We start from the raw sequence: 14,997 nt of genomic DNA on the forward strand, positions 1-14,997 counted from the left end.
CTCGTCTTATTAGTTTTTGTTAATAAATGCTATATAAGCTAGTTTTATTTTATTGTTGTTATGCTGTTTAAATAACAAATCCATCTTTTAAGAATTTGTTTCAATCTTAAAATTGATAGGTGTAGCCTATACATGTAAGCAAAACCAAGATCATGAATTCGAAAGTAAAAGTGAAAAGCATCCTAAGACATTCCAATAGCGGAAATCCCGTTCACAAAATTAAAATCACAAATAATACTAATGAAAAAGAACGGGTTGAATGTTAAATACGTTTTCATAAAACTATAAATTATGATAACAGACAAACTATTTATCAGCAATTAGCATTGATTAATCCCATGTTGTAGCAAAAAAATAAATAAATAAAAATGAAACCAAAGCATAGCCTATGCATGTGCGACCAACTGAGAACGTTATGCAGCGTTCCAGGCAACACGTTACCCGTGTTTTTCCATAACTTCTACCTGTGAAAGTGCACTGGAAAGGCAGTCAAACCCGTGAATTCCCACCCGTGAACTCGTACTAGATCGACGCACTCCCAGTTCCGAGTTCTGACGTGACATAACCCGCGAAACAACAATAAAGCCTCTAGGGGTGCGGTGTTTATGCAAGTGGCACACGGTGGGAAAATAGAGTTTAGGACAATATAACGTTGCAGTCAAATTATTAATAATATAGAAATTATAAATGCTTGGCGTGACTTGCCTGGAATGCTAAAGTCCTGAGTCGTGGTTTGAAGACGTGATTTACGAGCTCAAAAACCTGCCTAGAACGCAGCATTAGTGTGTATCCTGTCGCAAAATGTGGCGAAAAGTCCAACACAAAGGTAATAGTGTGATTAAGGTGTGTACATGTCTTCCATAATGCGACTAAAATAGGAATACTCCACCTGTCTTAATTCGATTTGTGTTTACTTCGATTATGACTTTAGTCGGATTAAATTAACCAAAAATTTCAGTTTACATGGTTGTTTCTTAATCAGAGTATTGTCTTAATCGCATTAAAATCGGAATATTGTTGTCCATGTAAACGTACTCATTGATAATAAAAGTAATAAATCAGCATATTAGAATGATTTCTGAAGGATCATGTGACACTGAAGACCGGAGTAATGATTCAAAAAATGTATATTTAGCTTAGCTTCAAAGAAATAAATTACATTTTTAAAATATATTTCAATACAAAATGTATTTTTAATTGTAATATTTCACAATTTTTACTGTATTTTGTTAAAATAAGAGACTTTTAAAAAACATTTAAAAAATCTTACAGACTCCTTGCAGTATTCAGTATCACATTATCCTTCAGAAATCACTCTAATATGCTGATTTATTATCAGTGTTTTTTTTTTTTACCTGTGATACTTTTTTAGGATTCTTTGATAAATAAAACATTAAAAAGAACAGCTTTTATTTAAAATAGAATACTTTTAAGTAAAAGCAAACACCTTGTTCAAAGTTTGTGGTCAGCATTTTTTTCTTTCTTTCTCTCTTTGAAAGAAATTAATACTTTCATCCAGCAAAGATCAAAAATTGATAAAAAAAAAAGTGATAGTAAAGACTAAAAAAAAATCTATTTTGATTAAATGCTGTTCTTTTTAACTCTTTATTCATCAAAGAATCCGGAAAAAAAGTATCACAGGTTGCAAAACAATATTAAGCAGCACAACTGTTTCCAATAAAAGTAATAAATCAGTATATTAGAATGATTTCTGAAGGATCATGTGACACTTAAGACTAGTGTAACGATGCTGAAAAATCAGCTTAGATAAATAAATTAAATTTTAAAATATATTCCAATACAAAATGTATTTTTAATTGTAATATTTCACAAATTTTGTTCAAATAAATGCAGGCTTGGTGAGCATAAAAAACATCTTACAGACTCCAAACTTGAATCTGAACTCCTTGCAAGTGTCTATATACTTCTTGGAGTCACTATATAAGATCACAGAGCTGCTGAGGTGCGTCTGCGGTGCACATCGGGGCGTGATTAATCGCAATGATCCATCACGACTGTGATCCTTCCCCCCGTCTCATCAAACTCGGAAATTATTCAGTGCCCCTTCACCGGCGGAAGAGGCCGCTGAGAAAAAAAATGTCTTCTTATCTATGCAATTTCATTTGCATCATTGTTGCAAATATAATGACAGGACTCCCGGCGTCAGCGTTCAATATGCATTAAACAATGCGACTGGAAAGGACGGGCCTGTTCCCGGCTTAATTTTAGAGAAAATAACCTGCGCACCTCACGGAAACTGATTCGGCTGGTGTGGGCGAAGGCGTCAGATGGAGATAGTGGTGGCAGGCCTCAGGCTGGCCTTTATTAAAGCAGCATAATGGAAAATGGCATCATTAGCATTCCTTGACAGTTAGCGATTCAATTTGGTTTGATGAGAATTCAAATATTGGCTTCCAAACGCAAACTGACAATAAAGTGGTAGATGCTCGACTGATTTGGGATGCAGAGGGCAGTCAATGGCGGACCGCTGCCATTGTAATCAGCGCTTGCTAATTTCAAATAGCTGATGGTGTGGAAGAAAGCAAGCCGCTTTTGCAATATATTGTTTTCAACTGCCTTTTATTGTTAGGCTAATGTGGCATATCAATCGTTTTAATGTTCTTCCAACGAGGAAATGAATGAAGCTACCTGCTCAAAATGAAACTTTTTATCTTCAACAGCACAAATGCGATGCTACGCAAAGCCCTCAGCGCTGTGAGAGGTTTATCTGTTCGTCCATGTTGATAAATTTTGTTGAAATTTGCAATATCATAAATAATGGTCAAGATGAACCATTTTGAGAAGATTTGCTAAGATCAGCACAACCCCACACTGAAAAGTCAAATCCAAAAATATGAGGACATTATAAACTACTTAATCTCATATTATGCAGGATGTACACTCCTGGTGAAAATTTTGGAATAATTAAGATTTTTTTTAAATGGTTTCAGTCTCTTATGCTCACCAGGAATGCATTTATCTGACCAAAATGCACTAAATATTGTAATGTTGTGAAATATTATCACACTTTAAAGTAGAGGTTTTCTATTTTAATATACTTTAAAATTACATTTATTCCTCTGAATTTTTAACAGTCACTATTCCAATCTTTAGTGTCACATCATGGTGCTAAATTATTATTATTACTTAATTATTAATGATGGTTCTGATTATTATCAATGTTTTTAAGCCATTTTTTCTGCTTAATATTTTTGTGAAAAAGGTGATAACACTTTGTTCAGGATTATTTGATGAATATAAATAGTTTAAAGGAACAGCATTTATTTGAAATAATAAATCTTTTGTAATATTGTAAAATGTTTTTACTGTCACTTTTGATGCACCTTTGCTGAATAAATGTATTAATTTATTTATTTTTAATCTTACTTACTCCAAATTTTAATGTTTCATGATTTCCACAAAAATGTTAAGCAATTAATATTAATTATGTTGAAAACTGTTTATTAAACTGTCATGTGACCTAGAAGATTGGAGTAATGATGCTGAAAATGCAGCTTTGCATCACAGAAATTACATTTTTAAATATTTTCAAATAGAAATGTTCAAGATGTTGTCTGTGAACCATTTTGAGAAGATCTGCTGAGCTCAGCACACTACATAAACAGTAAAATCCAAAAATATGAGGACATCATAAACTATGTAAGCTCATATTTGCAGAATGCACTAGTTACAAATGTTATAATAATATATATTTATTACTCTTATGCTCACCAGGCAGGGATGCATTTATTTGACCAAAAATAAATTAGAAACTGTAAAATTGTGAAATATTAATACAATTTAAAAAAGTTTATATATAAGTATATATATATATATCTTAAAACCACATTTATTCCTGTGATGCAAAGCTGATTTTTTAACAGTCGCTATTCCAGTCTTTAGTGTCACATTAATATTATTATAATTATTTTTAATTGTAGGATTATTTGATAAATGGAAAGTTTAAAAGAACAGCATTTATTTGAAATATAAATATTTTGTAATATTATAAAATGTTTTTACTGTCACTTTTTTTTTTTTACATCTTACTCACTCTACATTTTAAATGGCAGTGTTTCACAATTTCCACAAAAATATTAACCAGAAATAATAATAAGATAATATTATTGAGATAATCATCGGATATGTTTCTTGATCAGCAAATCGGCATATTAGAATGATTTCTGAAGCATCATGTGACACTGAAGACTGAAGTAATGATGCAGAAAATTCAGTTTTACATTACAGGAATAAATTACATTTTAAAATATATTTATATAGAAAAGAGTTATTTTAAATAGTAAAAATATTTCACAATTTTTACTGTTTTTGCTGTGCTTTAGCTCAAATAAATGCAGGCTTGATGAGCAGAAGATACATTTCTTTGAAAAAGAAACAAACATTAAAATCAGAGCTGAAACTCTTTTGTTCGTAATGGTTTTTCATATGTTAATGACTGAGGGCTACGTGCTTGTTTTGTTCTCAGAGCACATGGGAAAGATGGCTTAAGGATTTAAAATTGTTTAACTGTCAAATACAGTAAACAATCTTATTGTGTGAGCAGGATAAACCAGCACCAACCAGACCAGCATGGAAATGCATGTTGGTCTAATCTGGCAAGCAAAATATATAGACTTACTCTGTTCAATATCTCTCCTCTCAGCAGATCCAGGACGCGGCGGATCAGGGCATCATGTTTGTGGGCTTCATCCAGGAGCCAGCTGGCCTACGCCCACACGTGCTACGGCACGAAGGAGAACCAGAGGAACCCTCCCTCTCCCTGCACTCCAGCCCCAGCTCGCTGCACGGCTCCGGGCTGACGCCCAGCCCCAGTCCCCTGGAGGAGCCGGAGCTGGGAGACGAGTCCGGAGCGGAGAACGAAGGGAGAAACGGGGGAGGTGAGGCTCTGAGAGAGGACGTGAAAGCCTCTGAAGGTGGAGATGGAGGAGATGATCTCTCTGTTGAGAAATCAGGAGACACACTGACACACAACAACAACGACACGGCCAAACTCACAGACACAACCGAGAAACCCCGCAGGTTGGCCCTGACTAAGAGTGGTGGGTTGATTGTCTTTATCATTTAGTCAAACTACATCTCTCATAACTATATTTTAGAAAAGTTAAAGTGTCTTTTAGTTCCAACATTTGATGTCAGCCAGGGCTGGGTGATGTTTTTTGGTATATTTTTGATAATATTTAAATTATATTAAGTATTTACACTACTGTTCTAAAAAAAAAAAAAAAAAAAAAAAAGGTCAGGAAGATCTTTTAAGATGTTTAAGACTGCATTTATTTGATTAAAAATACAGTAAAATTGTGAAATATTATTACAATTTAAAATAACTGTTTTCTATTGCAATATATTTTAAAATTTATTTACATTTGTGATCCAAAGCTGAATTTTCAGCATCTTTACTCCAGTCTTTAGATCACATGATTCTTCAGAAATCATATTAATATGCTGATTTGCTCCTCAAGAACATTTTTGATTATTATCAATGTTAAAAACAGACGTACTGCTTCATATTTGTATGGAAACTGTGATGCATTTAGTTTTTTAGGATTCTTTGATAAATTCAAAAAGAACAGCGTTTATTTGAAATAAAAGCTTTTGTAATACTGGAAAAGTATTGGATATTTACTTTAAATCAAATTAATGCATCCTTGCTGAATAAATATATTAAAATTCTTAAATATAACATAACTATATTACAGTTGTAAAAAAAGAAAACATTTTTCCAAGTTGTGTGTGTGCTGCTTTATTATTAAATATTATTGTTAACATGATAAATATTCAAAAATATATTAATTAATATTAAAATAATAATACTAAAAATTATATTTAAAAAAGGTTTTTTATAAGCATAATTTTAAAGTTGTGTATGTGCTGCTTTATTATTAAATGGTTTACAAGTAACTGAAATGCTTAATTTAATTGATCAAAAACATTAATCTTAACAGATTTAAAAAATATTGTTTTAAAATAATCAAAACTGTTTTAAAATGTTTTTAGCACTGTTTTTCATTCATATTTAATTAATGAATATTCATGAATATATTTATGAATATTTAATTATTTTCCTTTTAGGGCAATCAGTCAATTACACATTTAATTAAATTGAAATACATTTTTATTTTGACTAATTACATATCAATATTTGTCCAAAAAAAAAAAAACTAAATGATTATAATTCAAATACATTAGCCTATAGTTTCACTGCAAACAAATAAACTAATAGACATTTCAAAAATTGCCTTTAGAAGTCATCATATTGTGCACTTTATTCCCTTAACACTTAACATAATCCCATATATGTTCTTGTATTTTGTAATTTTTTAATTATGTTTTTTTTAATTATTTTGTAATAATCATTGTCTTTTTTTTCACTACTTAATAAGCAGACCTTTTTTGAATGTTCAAATAAATATTTACAAATCTAATAAATTAAATTATAAATATAAAAATAAAATATTCATTATTATTAAAATATGAATATTAAAAAATGTTTTAAAAAATAAACAAAATGATGATACACAAATACAAGTATAGACGCAACAATTAAAAAACATAAATTAAAATAAAAATTAGGGAAAGAACGGGATGGATGGATAGTTTTAATAAAAATACTGTAACGCAATAATTTAACAAAAAATATTAGTTATTATTAAAAATATTTAAAATGCTGACTTTAAATATTTAGACAAAAAATATGCAAATAAATAAATTAAAAATAAAATTATAGTATTTTTATATATAAAATTAGGTAAATAAAGGCAGTACTACAAATACTATAAATAAAATACATAAAATATTAATATTAATTATTATTAAAATTCACATTTTCATTCCCTTAAGCTGACTTTTTTTTTTTTTTGGTAAAACTAGTCTAAAGAGACTTTATGTGTCATAATATGTACAATATTGCTTAATTTTAATACCGCCAGCAACAGTTGCAAATCTATCGCCCAGCCCTAAAGCCGGCTGTTTTTCTAGAAGTGGTGATCACAGTTAGAAAGATCAAAACTCATTTGTCTTCTGGGTGTCACACACTATGAAAGCATCTCATTTTTGTCTCAAGAAAAGCATTGTCGCAGGGTTTAAGCAATGCTTTGACGTATGGGATTGGCCAGACTTGGCATTTCCGAAAACCCACACAGCGGGCGCTAGATTAGGCTTTGTTCACCCTTCTTTTTCCGCCAGCAAGCAGATGGCAAACCTCGTTCTCAACATTAGCTAGGGAGCCATGTTTTTTGCAAAAACTGTGGCATTGTGTGCAAGAATCGGCGTACCATGTGAACGGTGCATGCTGGGAGTCCTGTGCCGGCAGCAGCCCGAATCTCCATCTGGATGGGGAAGTGAGTTCGTCAGCGGTGGAATTATCCTACTGTCGCCACCGGTGGCCTCACGCTACACCAATTTTTCTCATTCAACCACAAAATGACAGCTGCCAGGAGTCCTTTGGCACAGCGCTGCGTCTTTATGACTTATCGCCACCGCTGATAAATATAGTCATTCCCCGCTCAAGTCCCTCTAATGCTCTGGGTGAACATCTATAAAACATAATGGCGCTGGTCAGCAGTGTGAAATGCTCAGAGCTCAGATGGAGCGCAGGTTTGTCAAAGGGTTTTAACGTCCCGTGCCGCCGCTGTAAAGCCATCGAGTGAAACCTGCATTCAGAAATAAAGGGAAAATTATTTGTATAGTTCATTTCATGCACAGCAGTCATTCAAAGTGCTTTACATAGTAAAAATGAAAAATTATAAAGCCAATATTCTGGGGTAATCTCACAAGATTTAGCATTTTAAAGCAAAATGAAAAAGAAATAGGAGCATGAATGTGAAATCTTTCGTAGGTCCTTTAAAATTGAGTCATTATTTTAATGAGAAGTTGCTCAGGTTGTGGTCCTAAAACTGTGCAAAAGAGCTAGCATTTTTAAGCCATTGGTTCTATTAGGTATTTCTAAAAATGAAAAGTGTAGAAAAACAAACATTTATATCCAAAATATTTGAAAAAAAAAAAAAAAAAGATCATGATAAATCATAAAATTACATTTTCATTACTTGAAATAAAAAAATATTCACTTGCATAATATGTATATATATATATATATATATATGTGTGTGTGTGTGTGTGTGTGTGTGTGTGTGTGTGTGTGTGTGTATGTATGTATGCATGTATATGTATATATACACACAACAAAAATTACTAAAATTTATTTTCATCACTTGGAAAAAAACGTGTCTGTCTGTCTGTCTAAACATACATATAAATAAATAAAACAAAAAATATATATACAAAAAACTAACCTACTAAAATTGTCAAAACTTACATAGAAATGTTATTAATTTCTTAAATAGAAATTAATAGAAACAGTTTTTTAATCAAAACTGGGAACAATAAAATTAATTTTCACTACTTTAAAAAAATTATAAAAAATAAATTCATGTAAAAATACTTTTATCAAAATAAGGTACAGGCATTGACTTTCTTTTTTTCTAACTATTAATTCTTATCCCAACATAAAATACATAAATGATGATACACAAATATAGAAGTATTCTACATAAAAAAAAAAACTGAATAAAATAATAAAACTCAATAAAAAAAAAAAAAATGTAATTGTGACTTTTTACAGTATGTCACAATTCAGACTTTTTTTCTCTCAGAATTGCGTGGTACAAACTTTTTTTTTCCTCGGAATTGGAAGATATAAACTTGTAATTGAGTGTTATAGTCACAATTGTGAGATATAAACTTAAAATTCTGACTTTTTTCTCAGAATTGTTAGATATAAACTAGCAATTGTGAGTTATACAGACCAAATCTGAGGAGAAAAAAAACATATGCTCTCAGAATTGACTTAATTCACAATTGTGTAATAAAGTCAGAACTGCGAGTTATAAACTCACGTCACAATTGCGAGATATAAAATTGCAATTCTGATAAATGAAGTCAGAATTGTGTGATATAAACTCACAGTTGCAAGTTATAAAGTCAGAATTGCAAGATATATGTACTTACAATTCTGACTTTTGTCTCAGAATTACGTGATATAAACTTGCAATTCTGAGAAAAAGTCACAATTGCAAGATATACTCTCGCAATTCTGACTCACAACTGAGTTTATATCACGCAATTCTGACTTAATTTCTCACAATTGCATTGCAAGTTTATATCTCACAATTATGACTTTAGAACTCGCAATTGCGAGTTTATATATCATAATTCTTATAAAAAGTCAGAATTGCAAGTGTGTATCACGCAATTCTAAAAAAAAAAACATCAGAACTGCGAGACGTAAACTCGCAATTGCAAGAAAAAAAGTCTGAATTGTGAGAAAGTCGCAATTTCCCTTTTTTTTGTATTTAGTGGCGGAAATGGCCTTCCATAGTATTCACACAATAACAAAATGTAAATTAAAATGTTATAAAGTCAGATTTGTAAGTCATAAACTCAATTGCAAGATACAAACTTGCAATTCTGATAAATGAAGTCAGAATTGTGTGATATAAACTCACAGTTGCAAGTTATAAAGTCAGAATTGCAAGATATGTACTTACAATTCTGACTTTTGTCTCAGAATTACGTGATATAAACTTGCAATTCTGAGAAAAAGTCACAATTGCAAGAAATACTCTCGCAATTCTGACTCACAACTGAGTTTATATCACGCAATTCTGACTTAATTTCTCACAACTGCATTGCAAGTTTATATCTCACAATTATGACTTTAGAACTCGCAATTGCGAGTTTATATATCATAATTCTTATAAAAAGTCAGAATTGCAAGTGTGTATCACGCAATTCTAAAAAAAAACATCAGAACTGCGAGACGTAAACTCGCAATTGCAAGAAAAAAAGTCTGAATTGTGAGAAAGTCGCAATTTCCCTTTTTTTTGTATTTAGTGGCGGAAATGGCCTTCCATAGTATTCACACAATGACAAAATGTAAATTAAAATGTTATAAAGTCAGATTTGTAAGTCATAAACTCAATTGCAAGATACAAACTTGCAATTCTGATAAATGAAGTCAGAATTGTGTGATATAAAGTCAGAATTGCAAGATATGAACTCACAATTCTGACTTTGTTCTCAAAATTGCGTAATATAAACAATTCTGAGGAAAAAGTCACAATTGCAAAATATAAACTCCCAATTGAGAGTGAATTCTGACTTAATTTCTCACAATTACGAGTTTATATCTCATAATTCTTAGAAAAAGTCAGAATTGCGAGTTTGTATCATGCAATTCTGAGAAAAAAAACAACAACTCGCAACTGCAAGAAAAAAAGTCAGAATTGTGAGATAAAAAGTTGCAATTTTTTTTTTTTTTTTTTTTTTTTGTATTTAGTGGCGGAAATGGGCTTCCATAGTATTTACACAACAATAACAAAATGTAAATTAAAATGTTAAAGATAGAATTGCGTGATATAAAGTCAGAATTGCAAGATATGAAGTCACAATTTTGACTTTTTTCTCAAAATTGCAATTACTATAGGAAAAAGTCACAATTGCAAAATATAAACTCGCAATTGAGAGTGAATTCTGACCTAATTTCTCACAATTGCGAGTATATTACTCACAATTATGACTTTATAACTCGCAATTGCGAGTTTATATTAAAAAAACATCAGAACTGCGAGATGTAAACTCGCAATTGCAAAAAAAAGTCAGAATTGTGAGATAAAAAGTCGCAATTACCCTTTTTTTGTATTTAGTGGTGGAAATGGGCTTTCATAGTATTCACACAACAATAACAAAATGTAAATTAAAATGAAAATGGGGAAAGAAAGATTACCTCTTAAGTGCCTTTGAAGAAATTAATTCAAAATATGAATAAAAAACTAAAATAGTATCTCAAAGCTACTAAAATAACACAAGTAATGGTAGGTGTAAAGTGCAGTAAGGTTAACCAACAAAAGCACAGACTAAGTACAAGTGAGCAATATTTCAGGAAATTAACTAAATATGAATTGCGTTCATTGATAGTGCTGTTTCTTTGGACTGTGTTCAATACTGTCTGCATTGTTTTAACACACAACTTACTAAGGGAATCAATCAGAAACCTACGCCAATGCTAAAATAGACCAGCTGTCTTGAAGTGTTTGGAGATTTGCTCTTTTGAGTCAAAAAAGCAACTATTTATATCTAAGCCGTAACTTTGGCGATCAGCCGTGGGATGCAATCCACCCCCGAATATTTCCATAGTTATGGGCTCCTGTGAAAACGGAGGTCAGGACTTGTGGGGTTGTGTTTGTGTGTTGATATGATGCAATTCAAACGCGGATTAGGCAAACGCTTGATGACATGTCGCGTTCCTTGGCAGTGCTAACCGCAGATATCCAGCATGTTTGACCTTGTCAAAAGGGTTGATCACAGAACTTGGAGGCCTGCAACAGGGGTCGTTTGTGGGCTTGTTTACCCACTGAATGTCCAACGCTTTACCAAAACCCTCTGGAAGTTAGCAGATGTCACAGAGACAATGGCTTTCATGTGTGGAGAGCATTAGTTTTTTCACACATTGTGTCTAATGAACTGTATTATTTAGAGCTGCAACCAGCCAGTTCTATTTAAATAATGTGCAGCTTTTATGTAGAAAAATTCTCATTACAATTAAATCACGTTCCCATTGCAATATATTTTAATTAAATAAAAAATAATTTTACAATTAAATCACATTATCATCCCCAAATTTTCATCTCATTGCAAAATGAATGCTTTTAACTGTAAAATACTAGACAAAATGTAAAACAAATACTAAAAGTTTAAGAAAAGTACTGTAGTGCAATGAATTAAACTAAAAATAAAATAAAACAAATTAAATGTTAATTTAAAACAATACAATATTAATTAAATATTACATTAAAATATTTAGATTAAAAATAAAATTATATTATTTAATATGAATATTAAAAATATTTATTATTATTAAAAATATTAAATTAAAATACTTTGATTAAAAACAAAAATATTAAAATATTTAAATATACATGTAAAAAGAAATGTATATAAATGAATAAATGAAATAAAATACTACAAATAAAATAAATATTAAAAAAAAAATATATATATATATATATATATATATATATATATATATATATATATATAATATATACAATTAATAAATTAAAATACAATTATCAAAATAAAATATTTAAATTAAGAATAAAATGACACAAATAAAGAAAAAAAAACATTTTACAAAAAATTAAATAAGGTCAGCTCTACAAATCCTATAAATAAAATAAATAAACATTAACATTTAAAAAGTATTAATTATTATTAAATTATTCATATCAAAATAAAATTAATTAAAAAAAAAGGTTAGTACCACAAATACTATAAATAAATAAAATAAAAATGAATTTTAAAAATATTAAATATTATTAAAATATTATTGTTAAAATATTAAAATACTTAGATTAAAAATAAAATTATACAAATATTTTAATTAAAAATAAATTTATAATAAAATAATAAAAAAATTAATGAAATAAGGTACTACAAATAAAATATTAATATAAAAATATTAATTATCAAAATATAAAAAATATTAAATTAAAATATTTCAATTAAAATACAATTAAAAAAGATTTAAATTAAAAATAAAATTTTACCAAAAAAAGTCAATTTTACAAAAAATTCATAAAGTACGTACTACAAATCCTATAAATAAAATATTAATATTAACAAATATGAATTATTAAAATGCTCATATTAAAATATTACATTAAAATATTTAGATTAAAAATAAAATATTTAAATTAAAAATAAAATTATACAAATAAAAAAGTAAATTTTACAAAAATATTAAATAAGTTCAGTACTACAAATCCTATAAATAAAATAAAATATGAATTATAATTAAAATATTCCTATTAAAATATTACATTCAAATATTCAGATTAAAAATAAAATAATAAAAATAAAATATTTATAAAATAAAATTTAAAAAAAATTCTACAGTACTACAAATACTATTGTGATGTATAAATACTTTAAATTTACATATATAAATATAAATCAATGTTCTGCACTGGAGTAATAAAAATAAGGGGAGGATGTCCATATATATATATATATTTTTTATACTTATATATGTAAATTGCAATATTACAAAGAAAGAAAAAAAAAAATAATAATAATAATAATATATATATTAGTATTAATTATTAATTAATATATATATTAGTGGTGGGCCGTTATCGGCGTTAACGTGCTGCGTTAACGCGAGACTCTTATCGGGCGATAAAAAAAATATCGCCGTTAATCTATTCTGAAAGTTGGGTTGGGAGCTGGGTCTAAAATACGCAAGATATGATGACTTTCACCTTGATATTTGAGCGCGGAGTACGTATATCTAGTCGAATTGCACTGTAGGGGGCGAGAACGAGTCTTCAACTTCTGTAAAATTAACACATCAAATGAGACGTGCAAAGTCTGCAAACATGGATGCAGATATAAAGCCGCTTCAGGGCAGGTGCGCTGTTAGACCCTTTTTACTGGGGCACGCACCCCAGTGAAAATCTGCTGTGCCCCAGTAAAATCTCAAGTTTGAGTTATAATTTACTTTGATAATCCCGAAATAAAAAGACATTAAACTATATGCAACAACTGAATTGACGCTTCTAAAAGCAACGCAGTTTAATCGAAGACTATGCACGCAGATAGGCTATTCTTTCCCGTGCACGTCTCTGTGTATTTAACGGCAACGTGCACGTTGTGCAGCCTTTTGCGCAGAAGTACTTGGTTACACAAGTTTGTATAGGTAATTAATTATGTTGTAAATGCAATTGTCAAGCAGTTTGTGATGCATTTTGGAAACAGGAGATGAGCGCCTGATCTAATGCGCCACCTGGCCCATTCTCGAAGACTTACTTTTAGTCATTATTTGGGTAGCACGCATATTCTGAATGCCTTCATCAGAATTCAAATTAGCCATTTTAATCTAGATTAATTCCAAGATTTAATCTAGATTAATCTAGATTAAAAAAATTAATCTATGCCCACCCCTAATATATATATATATATATATATATATATATATATATATATATATATATATATATATATGTATATATACACACACACACACACACACACACGGATGTTTATTCAAAATATTATTTGACTTTACCTTTTTCGACTTTTAGGCCTAGAAGTACAAATACTCTCATCTGTGGTCCTCATGCTGGGGATGCAAATCCTCCTTATTTCCATCTCGCACTGGCCCCTATTCATAAAAAGGGCAAAAATAAAATAAAAACCAGTCTGCAATAAAGTGCTGCACATGTACTGTGGACATTACAGGAAATGGGTTTATGGGAAGAACCTGTTGTACCCGAGCGAAAGTAAAACAACAATTAATGATTCATTCTTGCTGAGAGTTGTGTTGTAAATGCATGCGGCTCGGAAAGCCATTCAGATCGCTCTCTCTCGTTGGCTTTTCTCGGTCCTGTCAGAGACCCTTAATGACTCAATGCAGTCAGCGGCAATCTAAATGATCGCTGCCCGAACAAAAGTGCATCCATATTTATCTTTTCGGTCAATTTCCCATTAGTTCTAATACAGGTCTGGAAATAGGGAGGTTTTACTGGGTAAACCAGGCACACAAACAAATTCATCTTAGACTATCGTAATCCATTAGGTGCGCTCTCTTTCTCTTTGTGGCAGATGTAAATAGCGTTTTGTTTTCCAGCAAACCTAATCTCATTGAGAAGAACGGATGGTCAATTCTCTCAAGTGCAGGGCTGCTCTAGTGAGAAACGACGCTCCTAAATACTCGTTGGAAATTGCCACTACATCACCTAATTTCCTTAATTACTCACCTCCGTTAGACCAGGACATCGGCTAATTAGTTGTTAAACCCATCTACAAGCTAATTAATTATGTGTGAAGGACCACAGCGAAGGAACACGCATGAATAAAGCAACAAATCTCATAACCCTGCTGACAAGACTAGCTTTAGTTTGGTTTTATGATGCTTAGTGG

The 14,997-nt window shown here is 30.4% G+C and overlaps 1 protein-coding gene across 1 annotated transcript in view; it reads left to right on the forward strand.

The window, feature by feature from the left end:
* rftn1b (raftlin, lipid raft linker 1b) overlaps positions 1-14,997 on the forward strand; it is a 134,264-nt gene that overhangs the window by 81,536 nt on the left and 37,731 nt on the right. Inside the window, exons 5-6 of the mRNA XM_073846978.1 lie at positions 4,664-5,060; positions 7,282-7,358. Of these exons, the coding sequence (XP_073703079.1) occupies positions 4,664-5,060; positions 7,282-7,358 (474 nt within the window). The remainder of the gene's footprint in view (positions 1-4,663; positions 5,061-7,281; positions 7,359-14,997) is intronic.

This window comes from Garra rufa, chromosome 9 (assembly GCF_049309525.1).
Source record: "Garra rufa chromosome 9, GarRuf1.0, whole genome shotgun sequence".
Taxonomy (NCBI): domain Eukaryota; kingdom Metazoa; phylum Chordata; class Actinopteri; order Cypriniformes; family Cyprinidae; genus Garra; species Garra rufa.